Genomic DNA, 27,322 nt, shown 5'->3' with positions numbered 1-27,322 from the left:
AAGTAAACATGTTTTAGTCATTTGAAGCCTCAACCCAGAGTTTAACTTGTCATTATAATTTTACCCGTAGCATTAGTTTCCCTGTTTTTAGCTTTGTCATTAAAGATTACCAGTAAGTGATACTATCATATAAAGCACAATATATTATATTACTGCAATTTATGGCTGTTACATCACCCACACAAATGCCTCGAGTAGTACGTTAAGCGAAGCTTACACACCGATAGTACCGCGGCGAGCGAAAGCGCGCATTTACTGTATTCAACTCTAATACTTCATACATAATACTGTTAGAGAACATTCATCACGTCAATCGTGAGTGCTTCAGTAACTACGTACACGAATGCAATATTAGTTATTTTATTGGGGTAGCCTCCGAAGAAAACTATTATTATTTCAACGTAATTTTCACAAATTTTAACTGATTTTGAAATTAATCATTCTTAATGCAAAATCGTCTAAATTGGCTTGGTTATTGAGTTTATTTTAATATCTTTAGCCAATTGAACCAACAAGTGTAAAGTGAACCGGAGACCACCCTGTAGATAGATAAGTGTGACATTGCAGATATGGTGTAGTACTTACGTGGGCACGAGCGGTGCGGGCAAGCCGGGCTGCGGCGCGGGGCGGCCCGACGGCGGGGCCGGCGCGCCGCCGCCCGGCCGCGACGGCAGTGGCGGAGCGGGCCGCCCGGCCCCGCCGCCGGGAGGGGCGGCGCGCCACGGCTGCCCAGCGAGCCTGCCGGGAACACACCTTCACGACTCACTTTTTTGTTAACAATAGCAAAAAAATGTTGCATGCAATTTGTCTACTTCATAATTAAGATAAATTATTAATTCAAAATCAACCGCCAAATGATGGAAGGCGTCTAAAAATAACCTAAGCATTAAACAAATTGTTAAGTTAACCATTGTGACTGAAACACTCGTCTCGTAAGTATGATTAGCGAGCTACATACCCTGCTGCGCGGGCGCGGCGCGGCGCGGGCCGCCGGGCGAGGGCGGCGACAGGCGCGGGTTGGAGTCGAGGCGGCTCTCGAGCCAGTCGTTCTTGACGGGCGGCGGCACGGGCGTGCTCACCGTGGCCATGGACACGTCGCCGATGATCCGCAGCGCCTCCTTGCACGCGTGGTACATGCGCAGCATCTCCTCGCGCTTCAGGGCCTCCTCGGGAGACTCTTCCATCATTTGAGACTAGAACATACAGATTTAAGAAGTTTAAAGATAACTCTTATTGTTCAAATGTTTCTTACATAATCTACCCATATCACTGAAGAACGATCGACCTCAAAGTCCATCAAAATCAAATAAAAAGTTTGTCAGTCTCACCTGATCACCAGAAGCGTAAAGGTGAGCTAGCAGCTCTCCGTTAATAAAGTCTTTGGCATTGTTGATGATCATCATCATGATGGTCTTGGGCACGAGGTCGCGCGTCGTCTTCGTCACGATGCGCATGTACGAGTCCACCAGGTTCCTGATGGTCTCCACCTGCCGCTCCAGCTGAGGGTCCATGCTACTTGTGCCTGAAGTATCCGAGTTCTGGAAATAATGAATTCGTACTGTCAATATCTAGTAACAATTTGGATTTTACTCAGCTCTCGTAGAAACGATGGAGATTACCACTAAATTCAACAGAAATTTTACTATATTTTAGGTATTTTTTTGAAGTGTGCACCTAAATGTTAAATAAGTACAATATTTAACAAAGATATGGTCAATTACTTAAATATATCAGCCAAATAGTCACGTTTTTTCAACAGTTGCAATTTGTGATAATCCCGTAGACAATGTTTAGCGCTTAACTACCTTTCAATTGTTATAAATATAAACGCATTTGTAGCTTACAAACCGTACGACATAAAATGAGACGTTATTCATTTAGACCCTATCACACTATACAATAGCCAAGCGTAACCCTTTTAAATTCTCCTAAATACCGAAACTGAAACGCAGAAAGCTGGAGACTACGTGTGCAACAGGGGCCTTAGCCAAATTAAATGAAAAAGTTATTTTTTTTACTTATTTGAATTTATTAATTATTAATTCATTTTTTAACCGCATTCAACATTAGCCAGTTCTAAGTCAGGCATGCGTGTTAAAAAGGTAGAGAATATTATACCCTAGCTTCAATTAGCCGAAGAAACAAGCACTGAACTTACAACCAACTGACTACTGGAGGTTAAATAGATATGAAATTACCTACTGTTAATATTGAAGGCCATTAAAATATTCATTTAAACATAATATCTGCAGGATATAAGTATTATCACGTTTACAAAGCTCAATAAAATATTAATAGCAGTTTAATCATATAAAATCTTCAAAAATTTTCAACGATGATACAATGTTCATTTTGTTACAGCATGCTTATTAAAAATGTCTACTTCGTATTAGTATTGTGAGCAAGTTAAACCAGACTTACTTGAAATACAAACGCAAGAGTTTTTGTAGTAGATGCAGTGTTATAACTAAAATACAGAGTATTTCACGAAACATGTCATGTATCATGTAAATAGTTAATGGAATAAAAACCAACCAAAACCAAGTTATGCGACGACTGATGTTGCTCGCACTCCGTGTGTATGCTATTCAATACGATGCTCAGAGCGATCCTTCTTTCCAAATGATTATTCGCGCATGCAACAACTTTTAATTGAAATCTACCGCCTAAAAAATATATCACATCACCTTTTTAAACAAGACAAAAATCCAGCAAACAAAGCTTTAAAATCACGACTCACTTACTCTTCTTTTATTTCCACCCAACCCCAGGGAAGGCAGAAATAACTAAAAAATAAAAAACATTAAACATGCTAAAACAAAATTGAATCTTCCACAATTGTTGAAATCAAATAATTAAAAAAAACCGTTCAGAATCTTGCAAATAATGCTCAAACAAACGAAGCACGACATTCAGATGTTACACCTACTATTAGACTGATATTAATTATGAAGTTTTGCTTGTAAACTTGAGTGAAGAAGTTAAAAAAATTACGTTTTGTTAGAATTGAGTGGCGTTTAAATATATGATGGTGAAGTGCACGTGACACTAACAATTAAGATTACATAACAGCACTCTACACGTCTCATGCTACATCTTCTGGAATGTATTTCAAGAAAATTACAACTACTCCACCGTTGTTAGATAAAACAGTAGACACATTATATACTAAATACAATATATTACATAATATTACTATTTTATATATAAAGTTATTCTTGAAATTCACCACGGACGTTATGTTCAATGTGCGACCACCGTGTTTTGTGAGAACGATGTACTTGTGTAAATGTTTCGTAAAGCCTGTATAGACAAACCTCAGTTCCTTCATTCTGTATAGCATGGCAAAACAACAGATTTTATAACATATAATTGATATATTTTATTATATAATTCACAATTACATTATCATAAGAAACAGTACACACCCGTCGTTATTATAAGCTATATAATAAGTAAATAAGCTCAAAAGTAAATAGGTTTCCAATAGATTTAAATATAGGAAATATAGTTGAAGGGATAAGAAGATCGGAATAGTAACAGGCAGTTATAAATATCGAAGGGTATGTGTGTGCTAACCTCGTCACCGTTGGCGGCTTCAGATGTTTTCTCTGGGTAGACTCCGGCGCGGAGGAAAGACGCCTTCCACGAGTCCACGTCGTCTTGTGTCTCACAGGACAACTCGAGCTGCTTGTAATCCTACAAAAGAGAAAACAAATAAAGTTTATTCTTCTAATGTGCTGATGTTCAGGTTATCCTTAGTTACGAGCTTATGTTTTAGTTGCGACTGAGGGTTGGAATTGTTCGGACTTTTACGGCTCGTATTAAAAACGGTTACTTTGTCATGGGCAAATGGAATATAAAGACAAATATTAAGTTTGATATCATCACGATAGATATCAAACTTAAAGCGACAATAGAAACGGGGTCGTACAGCAACAATGTAGACAGTTAAATGTTCGTAAGTACCTTGTAAACGTTCCTGCCTTCGGGGTTGAAGAGCGGCGAACATGTGCCGCCGGGACATGAACCCTTGCTCCAGATCCCGCAGCTTGAGTCCGTCCAGCGGTAGCATGTACTTCTTTTCACGCTCCTCCTCGTCTTTGAACCACGAGATGCTCTCGGCAGTCAATACGAACCAGTAGTCCTTAGACCCACCTGTTCCAAGAAATAAAGAAATACAATAAAATGAATTAAAATCTATTACTCAAATTGTATTATAACTTATTGTTAATACTTTTCTAAGATTTTAAAAACGTTTAGATTAGTTAGATATGGTATGCTTACCTTTAAATGTTCACAATTTCCTTTTAGTGAAAATAGCTTCGAGTTAGTTGTGTTAATTTGAGAGTGGGTGGGCGGCAGAGAAGTGTAGGATCGTCAAATTGATAATACTGCTGACCTTGATATCCCACACTCTGTAGGCAATGTTTTTAAATATTTCCTTACCTTAAATATTTAACATACCTTTCATAATTCCCAAGTTATGTATGCACATGTATCCTTTCCTGATAACCTGGTTTCCTAAAGCACGGTGTCCAGATTTAGCTGAGTTCTCAGATTGATTTTGAGCACTGGAAGGCATAAATTCATGACTTTAATTTTTATGACATTAGCCTAAAGGAAGTTCTTAACATTGATTGGGAAGTGGAGATGACAATACGACAGTAATTAAAACTTCGTATGTCTGTGTGTGTCAGGCTAATAAAGACAGAAACAAAAGTATACATTTATTGTTGTTGCCACTCCTATTAATAGTTTACTGAAAAGGTTGGTTTTCTTTTAGAATGTATTTCAATATGCCTACAATTTAGTGTTGCCAGTGTTTCATTAAGTCTCATATCGTCGCCTCCACATAATAAAACATATTAATTTATTACTTGGCAAATCCTATGAAGTCCTCGTGGTTGGTGTTCATGTAAGCAAGTTCACAGTCAATGAGTAGAACTAGTTGATCCTTGCACATTTGTTCGCGGGATCGAACATAAGACATGATGATACGTTCGGTCTCTTCACGCAACCGGGGGTAACGAGACATCTGTAATCAGAAAAGATGAATCAATAAATGAACATATATATACCGCCGTCTTTGACTCATTTAATTTCATAATGCAATCAGCCCTAATTTTTAAACTATTTTAGTTCATTTATTTATAAATCACTCTATCAAGTAAATCTATATAAGATAATTTCGTTAATTTGCAGTAAATTCGGAACAAATATTCAATATTATTTTGAAGTGAATTGAAACTTACCCTTTCAGTACAGATACGGACGACGTTGGACAGTTTCAGACACGACGAGGTCGACGCACTTGAGACTGGGCTCCTTAGCCGAGCGATCTGTTTCTTTACGATAGCCTCAAACGCCATGTCCGGTGTGAACAAACCCACCTGTGTGACGTCATCGCATTATGTTTCAGTTTTTATTGTACTTACGAATATTACAGAGTAGCTCAAACTAATCGCTGTTGAGAGTATGGGCAAAAAGTCTTTTGTAAGTGCTGTGGTTGTTTATTGTTCTGTTTATGATGACATTCAACAGATACAAAGATAAAACTATGTACAGAATTGTTGTTTAATCAGGGATGATCATTGCAGATCCCTCTTTAATATTACAGCCATGATTAAATGATCCGGTAGTGAACAAAATGTTTTTTGTATTGTTATAGAAACTCTCCACTCTTCTTCTACAGACAATAAAAAATCCTAATATGTATCTTATGTATCAGCAATGCTCACCCTAATACCGTGGATGTTTCTGATAGCGAAGGCGATCTCCCTCCGCAGCTCCTTCTCGTCAAACTCCATCTTAACGATTTCGAATGGGAATCGTTCGTGGAACAACCGATTGATTTTCGCACCTCCAGACAATTCGTTAGTATTGATCTGCGCCGAGCCAGATCCTTCGATTGTGCGTTCAAAGTCCGTTTGCAAAGTTTGGATCATTCTGTAAGGGACAGAATATTTTTTTTTTTATTACCATCAAATGTAAAAAAAAACAGTTTTATTTACTTAATCACAGTAGGATTTCATATTCAACAAGAATTTTTTTAATGTTTCCCCGCAAAGTACTGTGCAATAATTCATATACTTGCTACATTATGTTCTGGACTTGCGAATCTCATCTCAAATTTAATATCAACAAACAAAGCCTTCACCGAGGCAAAACTGTAAGAGCATGATATAAAATAGTTTTGTCAACTTACTGCAACATAGCCTTAGTCTTGATAGAAGGATCGTCGGGTCTAAAGTGTTTGTACTGGTCGACATCCTTTTCGAGGGCGAGCAGTTGTTTCTGAAGCTTATCTCGGAGGCCGGGCAGCGTGTCGCGGATGTGGTTGGTCAGCTGCTGGTTGAGCACGCGCTGGAGGTACGGAGTGCCGAGCCGGTCCGCCATGTGCCGGTATGATGGGTGGCTGGACGATAAAATGGGAGGGTTTTATATTGACGGTTAATACACGGGTGTAGGAGACCAGCCGTCTATTATTAATTATATATCATACATACAAGAATACATAAGCTGTGTAGATATGCAGTGATAGTATAATAAACTGTAAAAACGATTAAAAACTTAGCTTTGTAAAGGGTTAGTTTGTATTGCCTTTGCCTTAGTCGAATAAAGCAATCGAGACTTATGTAGATATCTCTTGTTTGTGATATGTGTTAATGAGGTATTCAATCAAAATAGATTTTAGGTCTTACTAGTATTTTCTCGTTTGTTTATTTGTGCGCTATTTGACAGTTATTGCCTGGGTTATCAAAACTCTTTATTAATTTGAGATTCTACATATTAAAAAAATATATATATTTTTAGTGCTTATCGTTTTCCCTGTATCTAATAAGGAAACTTAATAATTTAATTTGTTTCACTCTCTTTTAATCAGATCCTTCTAAACGTACATTTTCCATTCATTAAAAATATTTTAAATTTCAATGTATCCAAACGTTGAGAGAATCTTTAAATTCGCTTATTATCTCGCGCAAATTGTTATAGATATCGACGTATGGACGACTCTGGAAGTAGGTCACTGTGATAGACGGGTGCACCTATATGTGTGTTGCAACGTCCCATACTAGACCCGCTCACAACGAACATACTGTATTGACAGACAACGGAAAGAGTAGCTGTTTACATCGAGTTTTAATTAAAACACTGGCTTAGCTGCTCTTTGTTTTCGAGTCCACGTTTTCACTTTACAAAATAAGTTTTATACACGACAGGTTACGTCGTGTTTAATACAAACAAATTGGTAATTATTTACTTTGCAGCATAAGTTTGTTTATACGTTTGCATGAATAGGGTTAGACAAAACATTAAACAATACTGAAGCATATCGAACACCTAATACGAACGATAAAGATATATAATCGAGGTCAATTCTCAACGGAATAGTAAGTAGGTTGATTAGGAGTATAATACAGCCAGCAACAGAAGTTGATTAACTAAGTGACATCAATTGGTGAGTATGATGGCAAAAAACCTATGCTATAAAAAATAATTACGGAAACGAATTCTCCGTCTTATCGATTCGATGGAAACTGAATTGTGTCGGTCTGTAGCGTGGTACTCATTCAATTGTGTAATTTTTTTTAAATTGTAATCTTCAAAATAACTTGTGTTGTCGATAGTACACATACCTAAGGAAGAACTTTCGCTCAGCGGCCAAGGCGGCGGCGATGTCCTTGCGGCCATCAATGTCCTTCTGTGAGCGGTTGACGACACCGATGTACCCGCGCCGCAGCGGCAACAGCTTGTTCTCGAGGACATCGCGCGCGTCCGTGCCTTCGTCCATCAAGTCCAACTTCGTAATCACACCAATTGTGCGAAGACCTATACACAAAAATAAACCTTTAGTTTGTATACGAGTGTTTTTATCACTGTTACATGTATTTTTGTTCTTTCGAACTACCTAGACTCAACATTTCCTATTTACTACTCTGAGAAGAAATTTCGAGACAAACACCAGAGTCGTTACTCTTTTAAAATCTAGACATTTGTTGGTATATAAATAAAATTGTATAAACAAATGATGAGTACTTCCTGGGTTGGCCTTTTGACCCCATTATCATGTAAAGCATACTTTTAAGAAAACAAACTTTTTTTACATATTATATTTCCGTTCAGTTTATATTATCTGTATTAAAAACAAGTAGCTGTATCTAGCACGATAACTCCAACAACAATAAATACAGACTAAGTAGTTCCGAAATATTCCGAATGTGTAACAAATTACTAAAGCAGGACGGGAGGAAGGAAAGGTATTAGTAAACAAAATTCTTTAAATGCCAATTTGCTCGTAATAGCATAACGATAATGTTACATACAGATTCTGCTAGATGTTTTTTTCTTAAAAAGATCGGAGATGTTTGCAACGATTTGCACGGGTCATTGTTTAGCTACATTAGACAGTGCTAAACAAAATGGAGTATATTACTAAAGACATAGCACACCAATTGAAACATGCACATGGCAACAAGACTTTGTAATGAAATCAATGTTCAGAACTTTTACTACAAGATGGTCCAGAGAAGTTAGATAATACGGTCATCATCCGGACTCCGAACAAGTACAAAACATTACAACAGCGAAGTTAACTAGATCATAACATCTCATATTACATCATGTAAATATGAATAAACTAGCCTTGAGGGTCGACTTCCTTCGCAAGTTTCAAGGCATCGCTGTTAGCCAAGTCAGTGTTGGCTGGCGTGACGGCAAGGATGAGGCAGGATTCACGGCGTATGAACTGGAAGATCATGCCCTTGATCTGTTGTTCGATATCCACGGGCTGGTCCCGATAGGTACCTTCGTGAGACCCGGCAAATCAATCAAGGTCAAGTTGAGCACTGTGGAAGAAACAAAACACTTTAGATCTATTTTAGTATCTTATTGAACGTATTTGAACTTTGCTTCAATATTGTCAGTTTATACTACTGACAATTCTGTAGCGATGTTTTCAAATGATAGAACTATTTGAGTATTTAAAATGTTACAAATTGAAGACCTGTAGATGTTTCCATCGTTCCTTTAACATTTTGTTTTGTTTTGTTTATCAAATTGCTGTTTACTTAAAAGTAGCATCATTAAGGTAGTGCTGAGTATCGTCACTGTCAGAAAGCATGGCATAGATGGTTAGCTAAGCGTAAATGCTAAATTGACCTATAAACCTGCTGTGCGTGCCAAAATATATCGAATCTTTTAAAACCAGTGAGTAATGTTGCATACGTAAGGCATGTTTGTATTTAAAGTATAACACAAGGTCATTGTTAATGCCTTATAATAACAATGTTTGACAACAATATTAATGTTTTCAATTTGATTCTAAATAAATAATTCAAAATTATATTTTACTTTTATTAATCACGAACTCAATGAAATGAGTTCAAACCGATAACATTTTATGTTTTTTGCCAACTAATGAGTAATTAATTGTGCTTTAGGTATTTAAAAAGGAACGCATCATTTATTACTAATATGAAAACTATTTTCCCGCTGCTGTACTGATGAGTAAAATAAAATAGATTATATTGTATTACATGATAAGGACAGATAGCGTTAAGATTCTAGCAAACTTTGTAATCATGAGAAACAAGATCCCCGTTGTGTTTTTCGATATATTAGATAAGTAGATAACATTCTCGGAAATATGATATCGTTACTATAAAACACAATACATTTGAAAATCTCTTTTAGTATTTGTAGAAGACTAATGGGCAAACAGTGAAACGTCATAAGTACCCGTTAAATATCTCTCTAAACTCCAATGTTGCTACAGAGACAATTGAAAGCGTACTATAGTGAATCCAAGTCTGGTTACAAGATTTTTCGTTTATTTAGAATTAAAGGTAAATACTTTTCGCATTCGGGAGAAACCGAGTAGTTTAATCAGCATTGCGTCTAACAGCACGACTAAAAATAATTATAAAAAAAGGAAAAAAAGATTTGATTTCAGTCGTTGGCCTGTTATCGTTATGCAATAATTATAAGCATCATCTGTTATCTTGTTCCTGTAATGCGAAACGTCCGCAACTGGACATAGACATTCCGTTTAGTTTATCAACGGAGCGTCGCGATGCCGCTAAACTGTCATATATCTTCATACGTAGCAAACATGCATGTACATAATAACAACAACACTATCCGAACATCACAAAAGCATTAGCTGTTATGTAGGTCATTATCAAACAGCATACAACATACCTACACAATATAAAACGATCAGCGTAATTATCAAGATTGCATAATAAGGATTAGTATAAAACTCGCATCCTTTATTTATTCTAGCTACACGTAATGCAGTGAATGGATTATATACCTAACAGGTGTATGTATCTAGATGTTAGTAAAATAATTATTTTTCAAAGTGAACTTGAGATGGCAGCAGATGTTTAGATTTACCGCAGTCGAGCCTTAAACTGACGAATGACGACAGTTGGTTACTGGGATGGTTTTAATAATGAGGTTAATCAACTTAAGTGCGGTCATGTCTTGATTAACCCTAGAAAGATAATCATATTGTGACGTACGTTAAAGATAATCATGCGTAAAATTGACGCATGTGTTTTATCGGTCTGTATATCGAGGTTTATTTATTAATTTGAATAGATATTAAGTTTTATTATATTTACACTTACATACTAATAATAAATTCAACAAACTATTTATTTATGTTTATTTATTTATTAAAAAAAAACAAAAACTCAAAATTTCTTCTATAAAGTAACAAAACTTTTAAACATTCTCTCTTTTACAAAAATAAACTTATTTTGTACTTTAAAAACAGTCATGTTGTATTATAAAATAAGTAATTAGCTTAACTTATACATAATAGAAACAAATTATACTTATTAGTCAGTCAGAAACAACTTTGGCACATATCAATATTATGCTCTCGACAAATAACTTTTTTGCATTTTTTGCACGATGCATTTGCCTTTCGCCTTATTTTAGAGGGGCAGTAAGTACAGTAAGTACGTTTTTTCGTTACTGGCTCTTCAGTACTGTCATCTGATGTACCAGGCACTTCATTTGGCAAAATATTAGAGATATTATCGCGCAAATATCTCTTCAAAGTAGGAGCTTCTAAACGCTTACGCATAAACGATGACGTCAGGCTCATGTAAAGGTTTCTCATAAATTTTTTGCGACTTTGAACCTTTTCTCCCTTGCTACTGACATTATGGCTGTATATAATAAAAGAATTTATGCAGGCAATGTTTATCATTCCGTACAATAATGCCATAGGCCACCTATTCGTCTTCCTACTGCAGGTCATCACAGAACACATTTGGTCTAGCGTGTCCACTCCGCCTTTAGTTTGATTATAATACATAACCATTTGCGGTTTACCGGTACTTTCGTTGATAGAAGCATCCTCATCACAAGATGATAATAAGTATACCATCTTAGCTGGCTTCGGTTTATATGAGACGAGAGTAAGGGGTCCGTCAAAACAAAACATCGATGTTCCCACTGGCCTGGAGCGACTGTTTTTCAGTACTTCCGGTATCTCGCGTTTGTTTGATCGCACGGTTCCCACAATGGTTAACTTATACGGTTCTTGTAGTAAGTTTTTTGCCAAAGGGATTGAGGTGAACCAATTGTCACACGTAATATTACGACAACTACCGTGCACAGGCTTTGATAACTCCTTCACGTAGTATTCACCGAGTGGTACTCCGTTGGTCTGTGTTCCTCTTCCCAAATAAGGCATTCCATTTATCATATACTTTGTACCACTGTCACACATCATGAGGATTTTTATTCCATACTTACTTGGCTTGTTTGGGATATACATCCTAAACGGACACCGTCCTCTAAAACCAAGTAACTGTTCATCTATGGTCAAATGAGCCCCTGGAGTGTAATTTTGTATGCACTGATGGATAAAGAGATCCCATATTTTTCTAACAGGAGTAAATACATCGTTTTCTCGAAGTGTGGGCCGTATACTTTTGTCATCCATTCTAAGACATCGTATCAAAAAATCAAAACGATCACGACTCATTACAGAGACGTACACCATTGACAAAGATCGATCAAAGAGGTCATCTGTGGACATGTGGTTATCTTTTCTCACTGCTGTCATTACCAGAATACCAAAGAAAGCATAGATTTCATCTTCATTCGTGTCACGAAATGTAGCACCTGTCATAGATTCCGACGTTTCAATGATATCTCAGCATTTGTCCATTTTACAATTTCCGAAATTATCTCATCAGTAAAAAATAGTTTGAAGCATAAAAGTGGGTCATATATATTGCGGCACATACGCGTCGGACCTCTTTGAGATCTGACAATGTTCAGTGCAGAGACTCGGCTACGCCTCGTGGACTTTGAAGTTGACCAACAATGTTTATTCTTACCTCTAATAGTCCTCTGTGGCAAGGTCAAGATTTTGTTAGAAGCCAATGAAGAACCTGGTTGTTCAATAACATTTTGTTCGTCTAATATTTCACTACCGCTTGACGTTGGCTGCACTTCATGTACCTCATCTATAAACGCTTCTTCTGTATCGCTCTGGACGTCATCTTCACTTACGTGATCTGATATTTCACTGTCAGAATCCTCACCAACAAGCTCGTCATCGCTTTGCAGAAGAGCAGAGAGGATATGCTCATCGTCTAAAGAACTACCCATTTTATTATATATTAGTCACGATATCTATAACAAGAAAATATATATATAATAAGTTATCACGTAAGTAGAACATGAAATAACAATATAATTATCGTATGAGTTAAATCTTAAAAGTCACGTAAAAGATAATCATGCGTCATTTTGACTCACGCGGTCGTTATAGTTCAAAATCAGTGACACTTACCGCATTGACAAGCACGCCTCACGGGAGCTCCAAGCGGCGACTGAGATGTCCTAAACGCACAGCGACGGATTCGCGCTATTTAGAAAGAGAGAGCAATATTTCAAGAATGCATGCGTCAATTTTACGCAGACTATCTTTCTAGGGTTAAAGACCGTTAGACCGTAGATCGTTACCAAGCAAAACTGCGGAAATCTGCGGAGTGAGCCATTTTATATTTCGTGTCGCTTTTCATTTACCCCTGTCACGGCTGTCACTCACATGCGTGCTTACCATCGTACACTTTACGAAAGTTTGCCATCGTGAGAAATCATAAGTTTACGCCTCTTCATATCTACTTAATACGTATCTTGCAAAAACAGTGCTACAGTGATAGGTATTGGCTAGCAAAATTGTAAAATTCTGTATCTGTTACGTAATTTCCCGAAGCGGTTAAGAATTATGCGAATTCCACTAAACCTTTACATATTTCTTTGTAAATGTCGTCCCACACTTTTGAGTTCGCATTTTTAGCCGAATGTGAATGACCGGCCTAAGCATTTCAATGCATCACCAGATAAAACTTATCATTTGTCGTTCCACGCCCAATTCTTTAATTAATGGGCACAAAAACCTATATTAGCAGTTCATTGATAATAAAGTATTATATTCCACTATCAATTAACTAGCCACACGCTTATCTTAAGTACTTGATAAAACCTGACTCATGTATTTGTGGGAATCATCTCCGTCATATAGCCGGCTTGTTACATTAATCACGTTACATGCCGGAGGAAAATACTGTTAGCAATTTTTAGATAAAATTTTATTTTTGGCACACCATCCTTCTTAATAGCTTCATTTGCTATTGTAGCGCTAGATGTAAATTCAGTTATGAAGCCAAATTGTTACAGCTTAACATTCTTTCTAGAGAGGATAAAAAATAATGACCTATAAAAACAAAATAAGATCAATATTCTTCAGTCATTATCATGAGTGTGACCTTGAACAACCAGTAATCTCGAGTCTGTATTACATACCGATGTCCTATTTGTTCGGGACTAGTATGACTATTTATTAATATTACATTGATTCTGTGACAAACTAAAGCATTCTGACAATAAAATTAATACTTTCGTCATTGTTCGACGAGATAACGAGTGGCACGCATCATTCGACGGTCAATGACTTTCGTAAAAACGACAATCTATAACGTTACGCATGCGTATAAAGATGCTTTAACCATTCAAGTGTCAAATACGATTTAGTACTATTAATTTATGCCATTTTATTCAAAAACTAGAAAACGTCAAGTTTTGGTTATGAGTAATTTCTTTAATTGTGACACCCACAAAAAATACATAATGAGCTATACATGAATTCTGTCGCTGTTATTTTATGGTTATAAAAGATTAATTATATTAAAGTGATACTCGTATGTGTAGGCTGGGTATGTATATTACGGAATACCTATAAATTCAACATTCGACATCGTCTACGTCTTTCATCGATTCTGTTTGCGTACTCCTTCCTTTTCCATTCTGGTCTGTACTATCATAGTACGCTTGTAAAGCTGTAATACATTATGTGGGTACTTACCATTTGGCGAATATACTCGTAGATTGATAGGCACGGGCGATATGCCTTTGTTGGAGCCAGTAATACGATCTGTCTCGGCTTCAATCTCTGCACGCACTTCGTTGAAGTCGACGAACTTCTTGCCTTTGCAATGCAGGAACTCCGCATATTCTAAGAAAACATGCATCATTGTAGTCTCATTTTAAAATAACATGTTTATAATTGACGGTAGCTATTTACAGAAGGATTCGTTTGCGAGTTTTTGGGCTTTAACATGATGAAATCATATAATTTATAAGTTAACAAAAGTGTTCGTTTTAATTTATTTATTTTATTTAGTTCGGTAACTTTGAGTTTTTCGCGATGAGATCCTTTCTGTATGCAGTTATCCTAAGAGCATTTTTGACAGATTCAACGAAGTATGATGTAGCTTTGTACAAAAAAATTGTGACCATAAGTGACTAAAAATACTTCTAAAGTATTTGTAATGTAATGAAATCACCCATTTATGTTACAAACACTTTTACTGACTACAGTAATAGGATGAATTAGTAAGCCAATTAGTTGTTTAAACATTCAAAATACAGCTGAAGGTTAATGATCACATTTTGCATACTAAAGAACAACACCATTGCCAAAATGTGTTAAATAAACTGTAACATTCATTAATCTCACATATATTCACCTTCCAACACTTTTATGGACAAAGATATAATTATTAAACAGTAACAGCAGTCGCCCGCGACTTCGTCCGCGGGCTTGGAAGATATAAGTTATGACACCTTGGGTTACAATATCGCAATTTTCTTACGGAACCCTAATATTTTTGAAATAAATTATAGCCTATGTTCAGCGGGATAATGTAGCTTCTCAACGGAGAAAGAATTTTTAAAATCGAACCAGTAGTTTCAAAGCCTATTCGTGTCAAACAAACAATCAAATATTTCCTCTTTATAATGTTAGTATAGATAAAGGATTACATATAATTTTGTTGTAATTACACACACCTGCATTTCCATGTATAAGCTGCAGAATCAATGGACGTCGAGTTACTATGCCGGAGCCTCGTGGAAGGAAATCCCTAAAACAAAAAAAAAATGGAATCATTACATTATCATATCTTAAAACTATGTTCGTCGTTCTGGACTAAACACGTTGCAAACCCACAATTAGCACAAAGGGCGAACTAGCGCCTGAATGTAAAAAGGGAGCCCACCCTTAAGGTGCCAAGTACATTGGTTTTTTTTCTACATTAACTCTTTTACAGCTTAAATGGACTCATAGTAAAGGTTTAGTAGGAATAAAATATGAGGAGCTCGTGGCTGTGCTATAACCGCATAAGTGATTCGATCACAGGTTAAGCTATGCTTGACGCGGTTGGTCCGTAGATGGGTGACCATCTTTGTCATAGCGAGTTCCTCCGTGTTTCGGAAGGCACGTTAAATTGTGGGTCCCGGCTGTTATTCCTACATCTTTGACAGTCGTTCAAGGTAGTCAGAAGCTTGAAAAAGTCTGACAGCCAGTCTAACCAAGGGGTGTTGCCTAGGTAACTGGGTTGAGGAGCTCAGATAGGCAGTCGCTCCTCGTAAAACACAGGTACTCAGCTGAAACCGGTTGGACTGGTAGCCGACCCCAAGATAGTTGGGAACAGGCTAAGCCGATGATGATGATGAGGAATAAAATATGAATCTTCTGCAAAATTAAACCCTCAGTAAAGATAGTTGATACAATGCAATTTACTCTGTAATCACTGTGGCACTTTGTAGTTATAAATGAGTCATAAGCATACAATCAGAAAAAAATATATACCTAACACATGTTTCTTGTTTGTATGATGCTGAAACAAATAGTTATTTTACATTTACTTTTTATTTTTTTATAACTGGCATACCTAATGGATATTATAATGGTTGATAGTGAATGTTGCAGGGGCTCAAGAATTTTTATACTTTACTGGTTTTTTTAATAGCAATTTTGGACTTTGTTATTGAGACTGTTTATGAAGCTTGTACTGAGAACTTTAATAGATATGAAGTGTAGAACCCGATTTTATAATAGGCCAAAATCATGTTAAGCTAAACAAAGACAATTTCAGCGAGTGCAATTTAGTTTTTTCGTACACTATTGTCAGTGAGTTCTAAGACAAATTATTTATTGTAAAAAAAAAACATTGGATCTTCTCACACTTAAATGTGATATCTTTCCAATTGCTTTGTGCTTTTAGTGATATTGGAGATTCAATTTAAATCTAAATTTACTCACAATACCATACTTACTGTAACATATTTTCATTATTTAGAATAATAGACTATCTATACATACATATTTGTATGAGGATGATAATTTTAAAAGGACAATTTGAAGATACACCTCATGCCTATGTATTACCCTGCATTGTAACTTGGAACCTGGATGATACATCATATAATATTTTTTCTAATAGTATATCAAATAATTTTGGGTATATATGTATTTGAGCAGCATAGTGACACCATAAGCTAGAAACAAAAAATGTGTAGAAATGTAAGACTTTAGTCTCTGTTAGGCATTAAAACCTTCAATATACTATGTGAATGTTTTAAGAATAATGTGTAAAGGTATTAAAAATTTATGTGAGTCCAGAGCTCCGGAGCTCCAAGTTCCTGCATTGAAAAGGCAAACATTTTGAAGCTAAAGCTATCCAAAGTTACATTTATTATTGAAATGATACATGCTATAAGACCATAATACATTTAATTTTGGACACTTTAAATTAGATGAGACAATTAGAATTCAACTTTTTATTGAAAATTGTTTTTAATTCCACAACCTTATAAAAATTCTGAAAATTTTTATTTGTTGGTGTTTAAGTGTAAGTTCCACTTTCAGTACCAATAAAACAAATGTAAGTAAATATATTATATAGATTTATTCATGTGACTTTTACTACCATCCTAACTGTCATAGAAATATCATGCCTTTAACAGTATTCTGTGTTCAAACATGATATACCATAATAACTTGTACCATTCATAAATTACCAAGACAAGTATACACTGTGATGTATTTGTAAGGAAATTACAATGAAATAAATTATCACTAGTACTCAATAAAAGTACTTAATTATTCTGTAAACACATTTGTGTAAACAAAACAAAACAATCTTATTTTATCACTGGTATGCGCAAACAGTACATATTTTTTTGTTAAATCAGTCATATATTTTATATCTTTAAATTATAGTGTTTATGTTTTTTTTTTTATAAAGCTATAGTTTTTTTTAAGACAATATAGTCAATATATTGTATAGACAGTCTGTCAAAAATTTATCATTGTGATTTTATTGTGATAATTATATTTTTTTTATTCTTATTCCATGAGCTTAATATTTTTTTGCTGAGAGATGAGATACTAAGAATTTGTTGAATTACTGATGATATTTTAACTGTTATAATGGTTTTTTAATAGTACTCACTGGCTTATAGATATAAAAGGTAATTAATAATTCAATTGGATTCTAATTAAGATTGTATTTTTAGTAATAATGTCTGTTTTTAACACATTTTAGTTTATAATTTACAACAGGGTTACACTTTTCATGACACATTATAGGAGGTTGGTATTTAAATACCCTACTATAAAACATAACTCTACAAAGTTCAGCAATGAAGTTTGTGAAAGTAAATAATTTGCCAAACTAAGAATACAATTTTGATACTTCAGAAATATAATCAAATATTATCGAAAATTCACACAGTTAACAATGAATATGACCAGATATATTTAAGTAGAATACTCAGATGTGAAAATTATTTTGTATTGTCTAAGGTTATTATGACTCATCACAAACAACGTAAGTTATGTTGTACCTAGGTCCTACAACTTCCTTACCGTTGTCTGTTTCCTATTTTATCAAGAAAACGCTGTATTACTACCGACAAAACTACCACTTTATAACGTCGACTTTACAATAAACAAAGGCATTATCCCAACTTCCGACATCGTTTGATCTACTCAAAACGGTTGCAATACACTAATTAACTTCCTATTGAGTACTGGATACGATATCTTACCTGCCTACAAAGTTTTCTAACACCGAACTCTTTCCTGCAGACTGACCACCCACAACTGCAATTTGGGGGAGATCTAAAGACATGTGCACGCCCATTTGCACAAATGCATCTTGCAATTTGTTTACAATAGGATTAACTGCTGCATTCCGAAATTCCCAGCCATTTTTTTTAAGATACATTAAACTTTTATCACTCAAAAACACTAATGACACTTGCTCATCATCAATTCATCATCGATAAACTAATTTATTTTTCAATATGGTGGTGGGTGGTTACGTTACGTTACGTTTCGATACAGCTTGATTCAACTACTGTCATAAGAAATAAACCGAACGTAGGTTAGCAGAAAGAACATTTCAAAACATTCTCTGTCTTTGTCCCACCTAAAAGCTCAAGGGCCTTTAAGTTGAGATGTCTTATAATTTACATTCCATATCTTTATTATTTAGCATTGGGTTAGTAGGAACTTGAATGGGTGATTAGAATGATTCATTAAATGGTAATATGCATTTAATAAAAGCAGTATGCTAGTATCTAGTCAAAACTCATGAATGATATGCATTTTACGTATTAACCCTACATAACCATTGACATTTAGAGCATTAGTAAATCAATACAACTTGACATGCGCACTAAATCTAGGGCAAAATATAAAAATATCATAACATAATATTTTTGTACTGGAAAACAAATGACCAATAACAAATTTAATCCTGTTAAAATCATTTGAGGTACATTAATAAAACGTAATTTAAGAAAAATATGTTGCCAACAAAAAATACTTATTCAAAATTGAGAAAATCACGTTGGGAACTCAAATCAACCAGTTCAAGACTTAGATATTTAAGTATAGTTTAACTGAGCATGAAGGAGATAATATTTAAACCAATGTATATAACATACAAATTGAAAATATTTGATTTTAATAAGATAGTATCTTTAATCACCCCTTCTCCTTACGTAACGGGTTTTTTATATCAAAATTCTTGCGGTTTTAACTATACCATCATACGTACTCGACAGGTACGTTAGTTGTATTAATGTTAATGAAAAAGATCAGAATTATTTTTGCTAGTTTGTACGCACTGATTATTTTTTTGGGTCGTGGTCGTGGGTAATGAGCTTATTCAAGCTTAGGCAAAATTATGGATTTTATCTGTAAAGTAAAATACGAATATGTTTGATTGCTACAAATTACTTACCTGCCAACAAAATTTTCCAACACAGAGCTTTTTCCGGCTGACTGTCCTCCCACAACTGCTATTTGAGGTAAGTCTAGTTGCATATGCACACCCAATTGTGTGAATGCATCTTGGAGCTTGTTAACAATTGGAATCAATTGTTCCATACCCATATTCCCGGCCATGGCCATGGCTGCCGGTTGTCTCAAACACTCCTCGTATTATGAGCTTCTCAGCAGATCTTCGCCTACTGATTTTTCTTTCATCAATATGGTGCAAAGTATTCACGCGCAGGCGTAAATGTAGAGGAAAGTGAACTATGTATAGTATAGCATAACCCCTGGGAAAACGTATAACGTATTTAAATTTAGATAAAAAAGAAACAATATTTTGAAAAAAGATATAGTCAAAATTTAAAAGATGATTTATAACAGAAAACCATATTTTAACAAATCATTTTTTTAGTCGATGTTTTTCGCATCTCGGGCTGAAAACTCGGAATCTGACATAAAAAATCCTATTGAATTTGACGCGACTAGGTAGGTTTATTTTATTAACCCACGATTGCTTATAAAATAATAATAATGTTAAGAAATGAACCAAAGTAATTATTGAAAACACCGCCTCTTATCTTATTCTCTCTGAAATAAAAATAAAATTAGATTAAAATCTCGACGAATTAAGTGTGTGTTAATGATATCAGTTTATAATTGTAAGGAAATAATATACAGGAATACGTACTTTGTTTTTGTTTGTATTCTTACAATTTCCTAAACAAATTCGTTGTAGTACCTAACTGAAAATTCTTTAGCAAAAAAAATACCCTTTTCCTTAAAAATCACTATACTTCAGGGTAGAGGGTGCTATCTATAGATTGTAAAGAAAACAGACAGTTCTTCTCAATCCACAATTCTATACGCAATAATAGAACATTTGATAAGTACAGCTGATTTTCTGAATAAAGAAAACTTGCCAACTAAAAAAATGTTACATTGGTTACAAACTCGGCAAACTTGCATTTTGTTTTACTATACATCCGTCAGATAGCGCTGTGTCGCGTCTTTGTGACGTCACGCTATTGATTGTAAAAAGGAAGGAGATCGTCTTTTGGAGACGCCATCTTAAAATAAAGTGATATAAGTTTTGGTAGCGTAGATTATAGTTAAAATCTAAAGTAATCTTCTTTAAGAAATTAGCAATCGAGCTTAGATAATTTTTATTCCGTAATACCAAGTGTAACGGACCAAGGTACTTATGTATTTTGCTTTTATTGTTTTCTGGAAATATAAAAATTAGTTTATTTACCGTTCTATAACTCCAATCTTGTTAGTACCGTTATTTTGGGCTAGATAGTTGGAAGTTGTAAAAGTCTAACGGGCAATAAAGTGTAATCAAAACGTTAGTGGAATTGGAAGTCATCGATCCAGCGTTCATCAGACGGATGTAACACGTCAATAAACTCTGAGGGCAGGGCTCTAATCATTTATTGTTCTTTCAGTGCTGTGAAAGTGTTTTGTGTTCTAGTGAAGCTCAAGAATTGTGTTAATTTATCTTTTGAACCGTAAGAATACTTCTTACTTTCATTGGATTGGAACGGATTACAAATAAAATTGAAGGACGATTGTCTTTGGTTGTGACTATCGGTGGCTAGTCGGTTGTGGTACCAGTGAGATCAGCCTTTGTAGAGTCGGTTGCGCTGATTGCAGTTGGTGGTCGGATCGAGGGTGACCTCCTGATGGTGTGTACATCGCAGCATGTCTGCACTCTCGACGCCGGGCGGCGGAGGCACTACGGCGCAGAGCAAGCCGACGTCCGGCAAGCAAAGATATCAGAAGTTGGACATCAATAGCTTGTACTGCGCCAACCGGGTATGTACTGCACCCAGTTTTTTGTTTTATTGAAAGAAAACGCCCATTTTTAACTACATAACATTGTTTCGATATTAGAAATACCTAATTTGCCATATTGTTAGTTGTAAAAGAGAGTCCTGCATCTTGTATTTTACATTTATTATTAGTGTCCATTCATGCTAAACTGACTATTAAAATTAGGTTTCTTATAGTGGTATTGTGGACTGAAGTCAGCTGGATAATGGCAGTCACAGTTGAATAAATTGACCTTCACTTGCCTTGTGAATATCTACTTACAGCAGTGAAATAGACAATGACCTTGTTTAATAGATTTGCAATGGTTATGAATAGCAGGAAATAGTTTTCTAACAAAAGATATAGCAATTATTAAAAAAACTGTGATGACCTAGATAGCAATAAGTTATACTATGTGTAATGTGAAATAATTATTGTAGAACGAAAACTCAGAGCCGTCCTCAGTAAAATCTCAACTAAGCCGTAAACATGGAATGCAAAGTCTTGGAAAAGTTCCTTCAGCAAGGCGCCCACCAGCCAACTTGCCTTCTTTAAAAACTGAAACTGGTCAAGATCCTAACACAAAGTAAGTGTGTAATTTAATAAGTAGTGTTTAAATGGTTAAAACCAGTTTCTAGAAGATTTTTTTGAAGTATTTATTTATTTATTCAAATTATGAAACTACTTTTCTTTCAGCTCTATATCTGCGGTTGCTACAACTGTATCTACAACCTCAACATGCACCTCTCAGACTATAGTGAGTAATGTTTATGGTTTTATATTTTGCTTTGTGTTTAAAACAAAGGAGTGTTACTTCAGGTGTTGCAAGTCTTAATTTTTTTATTTCTTACTTTCTAGACATTTTGTTGTGTGAGCTTCTTATCATACAAGTTCATTGACATCTTATGTTTGTTTAGTTTGTTATCTTATTAAGTTTTTTTATGATTTCTTAATTGACTTGTATAATTATAGATTTTATATTTATTGTTTTGTGATATTTGTGTCTCCAGTCTACAACATCGAACAGCAGTGTGGTTGCTGGTGCTGGACCCGGCGGATGGGTGGCACTCCCACCACCGTCATCCCCACACTTCCGCACAGAGTTCCCCTCACTGGAGGCAGCTGCACAACCATCACACCGCTCCACAGAACATGCCGCACCACAACCACAATTGAGACCACAAAGTTAGTATCCTATTCTCAAATTTGTTAAAATAAAGTAGAACAAAGAAAACATTATTATTAGAAAGTTACTTATTTGATGTAACCAAATTGTTTTTACAAACAAGAAATCTTTTTTTTGATTTTCGTCATTATTACAGCGGAAGGCAGCTGGACGTGCGGTGGCACGGCGGGCGTCCGCCAGGAAGCCACGTCAGCCGCCGCCGCCGTGCCCGCCTCCGCACCTGCCTCACAACAAAGCCCCGCATGTCTTCCAAGATCAATACTGCCATCCTTCGTACGTATCTCATTTATTTAAAAATATATTTAAAGTTAAAAAAAAAATGTTGTTAAAACAAAAAAAATAACCCAACGATTTTATTGACGTTTTAATTAAGTGAATGGAGATGTCGTAATCAGTCAGTAATTTGTATTTCCTTAAAGATGAAAGGTAGCAGTGGTGGGAGGGCTCGGGATGGGCACGCTCGGCGCCCTGCGCGACAGCCGCGGCGGCGCGGCGCGGGGCGCGGGCGCGGCGGGCGGCGGCGCGCGGCCGCAGCAGCGCGCGCCCGCCACGCCGCGCGCCGTGGAGGTGCTCACCGCGCGCCCCATCCTGCGCGACGACCAGATCTCCTCGCTCGATGACATCTCCCGCGACGCCGGCTGGGCGCAGCAGGATGACATCGATTATGAGTGGAGTGACGACGCGCCCCACGACGGATCCTGAATGCTGTATTGATTAATTCGTCTTGACAACATCATAATTTTCCATTTACAGCCAGAAGCTGGACTTCTCTGACGGTGAGTCGTCGGCCCCGAATAAGGCGGTCCGAGGAGCGGTGGTAACCGCGCGAGTGTTGAAAGCGAACGTGCTGATGTTAAACTTCACGAGCCCGGAGATGAGGACCAACTTTGGGGCCGAAAGGCGGCAAAAACAAAGTAATGAAGTGGCTCAAGCCGTCGCTCGTGCCCGTCAACGCAAAGAAGAGGAACAGCGGAGACAGCAACGTGATTCTTCTGCTCCCTTGCAATCTAAGGACGGTCGCGACCGTATGGACAGAGTCGGCGATCGAGATCGCAATGAAAATAGGGACAGAGAACAAGATGGCAGAGAAAAGGACAGGGGCGACAATAGAGACAGAGATCGTACCGATAATAGGGATCGCATGGATATAAGAGACAAAGAGCGTAACGATGTACGTGATCGAGACAAGGATCGAGTTGAAAATAGAGAACGCGATCGTATGGATAATAGAGATCGCTACGATAATCGTGACCGCGATCGAGACGTAAGAGATCGTGACCGTGACCGAGAACGTGATCGCGATCGCGAACGCGACCGTGATCGCGAGCGTGAACGTGATCGTGAAAGGGAACGCGATCGCGAACGTGACAGAGCAGATAATAGAAATCGTGTTGAAAACAGAGATCGCGCAGAGAGTGATAAAGAAAGAATGGAAACACGTGATAGAGATCGCAATGATAACAGAGATCGCAACGATAATAGGGATCGCAATGATAATAGGGACCGCAATGAGAATAGGGAACGTTCTGATCGCGAAAGATTCGACCGAGACCGAGACCGTATGGATAGAGATCGTGATCGGGTGGACCGTGATCGGAATGATCGTGAGAGAGACCGCGATCGTGACCGTGATTTTAGAGAACGGGATCGTGATTATGGTCGAGACCGCGACCAAAACAACCCAGGATTTTCGAAAAACTTCCAGGCTAATATACCACCGCGATTTTTGAAAGCGCAACAAAATAGACAACAAGAAGATCACAAAGGTTGGGCATTTTCTGCAAAACAAGCAGGCGGCAGGCGTCAAGAACCTCAATCCTACAATGCCCCGCGTCATGCACCCCACAACGGCCGCCGTTCTTATTCACGGTAATTTCTGCTTAGTATTCTATTAGCTTATTGCTTTACAAAAGAAAAAAAAAAATTTCTTAAACTTAATTACTAATATTTGGCCTACATGTGTAGACTATTTTTTAGATACCATAATGTTCTGTGAGATGCTCATTATATATTTTCTTTATTTTAGTGACTATTCCGATCGTGAAGATGACTTCAGAAGAGATAAAGATGGACCTGGTCCGCAATGGCGGTCTGAAATGCAAGATTACGAAAGATCTGGACGTGAAATGGACAGATCAAATTCTAAGGATTCATACGACTATAAAGATAGGAGAAATGAATCTGATAAAAAATCAATAGAAAGCACTATTGAACCTAGCAGTCGAACTGCTGCCGACAAACTGACGGAGGTATTTGAAAGAAAGAGTATAGGACTCGCAGAACCATTCGCGAATTCAGAAGTTTCAGGTCAGCCGCTCGCTCCTGAGCGACGTAGTTCGCCACCTTCGAATCTATCGCAAAGAGAGTCTGCTGAAAGAGAATTTGGAAAAACTTCGTGGGCTGAAGTCACTCAAGAGAGCCTAATAGTTCCAATCAGAGAAATTATCAGTTGAAAAGTTTCAATGAGTAAAGATGTTGAACCTGCATCAAAGGAAGTAATTGATCGTGAAATTATTAACGATGAAAGTAAGCGTAGTAACCAACAAACTCTGGCGACTCATTCACTTCAACCATTACCATCCTGTCAAGTAATATAATTAATCCGCCAATATCCCAGGCACCTATTCATAAGGGTCTGAATAATATGAATACTTCTAATGTTCAAAATTTTGGACAAACTCATCAACCTCAAATACCTTATGGTAATAATCAATCACAAGTACCTGTGAGCCAATCACAAACTGCCTTCACTGATAACCAAGGTAAACCAGCACCAACTCAAGCACCCCTAAACATCATAACCAAACTGAATCACAAAAACTAGGCCTTACCTGAACAAATAACTCAACAAACCATAGTTAAGCCTGTGTTCACATCCCAGAAGTCTGAAAAGATCTATCAGAGTCTGAATCAATAGCATCTAAGTCAAGTACGGATCCATCGAGCTTAGTTGGTATTAAAGTTAACGAAAGTGGATATTCTGCTGATCTCTTCATGGTAGTGCAAACTCCCAAAAACGATCTGTTGATGAAAAGAAAAACGAAAGAATTAGTAATGAACAGTTGAATAAGATTCCTGCTAAAGAGCCAGTGGAACGTAAATCAAGCGGGTCAGGGTCTGAAAAGAAAAGTAGAGGTTATGGAGGAGGTGGTTATGCAGTTTACAGTAGAGGTTGGGGACCGAGGCGACGCTCGCATCGAAGCTCTCGTTCTAAATAACAGAGCCAGTGAATCTGACGGCTCGACTGATGGTGCGCCCAATCCAGAACGCAAAGAGCGGCGAAGGGCACCTCGTAGTCCTAGAGGTCCTAAAAAATTCGCATGACAAATCGATGACCCAAATCGACCATTACCAGTAGACCAACCTGCCGTTGTAACTGATGGAATGGAAAACAGAGAACCATTGCGCCACGTGGGCAACCGTCTCGACGTGGTCGAGGAGGATTCCAGGGCACTTCACGACCTCCTGCCCCGGCAAAAAGGGTAACTGGATATGGGCCGCCCAATACTAAAAGCCCATTTGGCCAGGCCAATAGGGCAGTAAAAGAAAATGATGATATAAAAGATAATATGCTAATCGATGAATTAAAATGAAGGGCAACAATAAACCCAGAGCTGGTTCCACTACAGGAAGGGTCGTGATCGACGCCCTAAGGGTGCAGGCCCTCTTAGTGGTGAAGATGAGAATTGGGAAACTACATCTGAACATTCCGAAGGTGGTGGCACGTCCAGCCATCGCCGATCCGTAGCTGGTAGACAACCTGGTCAATCACAGAAAGGTCAAGGAGGTGGACGTAATCAAAATGCCGGAAATCGTCAGAATAATGCTCGCAACCCTCAGGGTTCTAAGAAGGATGTAGGTGATAATAAAACAGGTGATATTTCAGAGGCTATGAATGATCTCAAGCTATCTTCTGGCAAGAAAGAAGACGAAGTCGTGGATGACGGTTTCCAGGAAGTAAGAAACAAAAAGAATTCTAAAGATACTAGAGGTCCCATCAAAGAAGATAATCAACATTCAGCCAAACAGCCTAGATCTCATTCTAATCAAGGTGGTGGCAGGAATGGATCTTCATCTAGAAACTCTAATGATAAATCAAATCAACGCGGTTCAGCGCCTGTTTCTAGCAAATCTAATCCCAATATGATCGCCCACGTCAGGCTAACTTGGCACCACGTTTTGTTAAACAAAGACAAAAGCAACAGATGGGGCTGGTGTCTGGGTTCGGGGTGATACAGGCGCGGCGCCTCCACCTCCACCTGTCAATGCGTGGGATAAACCTATATCTCAATCATTGCGGGGGAATATAGAGGAACCCACTGAACCGGGAGATAATAAGTCTGGTCAGTCGAGTCAACGCAGCTCTCCAGGAGACACTTCCATTGAAACTAAAGCTCCTGTACAGCCTACTTGCGCTATTGCTGTGGACAAGAATAGTGCTGGATGGGGCGACACCACCTGTAGAGACTATTATCTTCGAAAATACAAACTATAAGACTGCTACACCTGACGAAAACTTACAACAGAAGTATCAAATCAATACTAACATCCCGAAAACTCAGGCGGAGGAGATAAATTCTGAATTGGAGAATCGTTCATTAACATTTAATGGAGAAGTAAGACCACGACCCAGATCTATCAAGAACTCATATCAGACA

The 27,322-nt window shown here is 37.2% G+C and overlaps 1 protein-coding gene and 1 pseudogene across 1 annotated transcript; one reads left to right on the top strand and one right to left on the bottom strand.

The window, feature by feature from the left end:
- Positions 1 to 581: 581 nt before the first annotated feature.
- LOC113507118 (dynamin-like) lies at positions 582 to 19,817 on the bottom strand. Its single transcript, XM_026889977.1, is given in 18 exon segments — positions 582 to 698; positions 701 to 753; positions 959 to 1,193; positions 1,329 to 1,538; positions 3,580 to 3,699; positions 3,970 to 4,002; positions 4,004 to 4,158; positions 4,468 to 4,574; positions 4,881 to 5,038; positions 5,256 to 5,393; positions 5,742 to 5,949; positions 6,209 to 6,418; positions 7,641 to 7,833; positions 8,647 to 8,799; positions 8,802 to 8,849; positions 14,402 to 14,551; positions 15,388 to 15,461; positions 19,635 to 19,817. Coding segments are annotated over 18 exon segments (2,532 nt in total). The 5' UTR covers positions 19,805 to 19,817.
- A 3,385-nt stretch (positions 19,818 to 23,202) lies between these two features.
- LOC113507119 lies at positions 23,203 to 27,313 on the top strand (annotated as a pseudogene).
- Positions 27,314 to 27,322: the final 9 nt, after the last annotated feature.

Source organism: Trichoplusia ni, unplaced genomic scaffold (genome assembly GCF_003590095.1).
Source record: "Trichoplusia ni isolate ovarian cell line Hi5 unplaced genomic scaffold, tn1 tig00000618, whole genome shotgun sequence".
Taxonomy (NCBI): Eukaryota; Metazoa; Arthropoda; class Insecta; order Lepidoptera; family Noctuidae; genus Trichoplusia; species Trichoplusia ni.
Note: the sequence above shows the minus strand (reverse complement) of the source record. Positions and strands in the feature narration are given on the sequence as shown.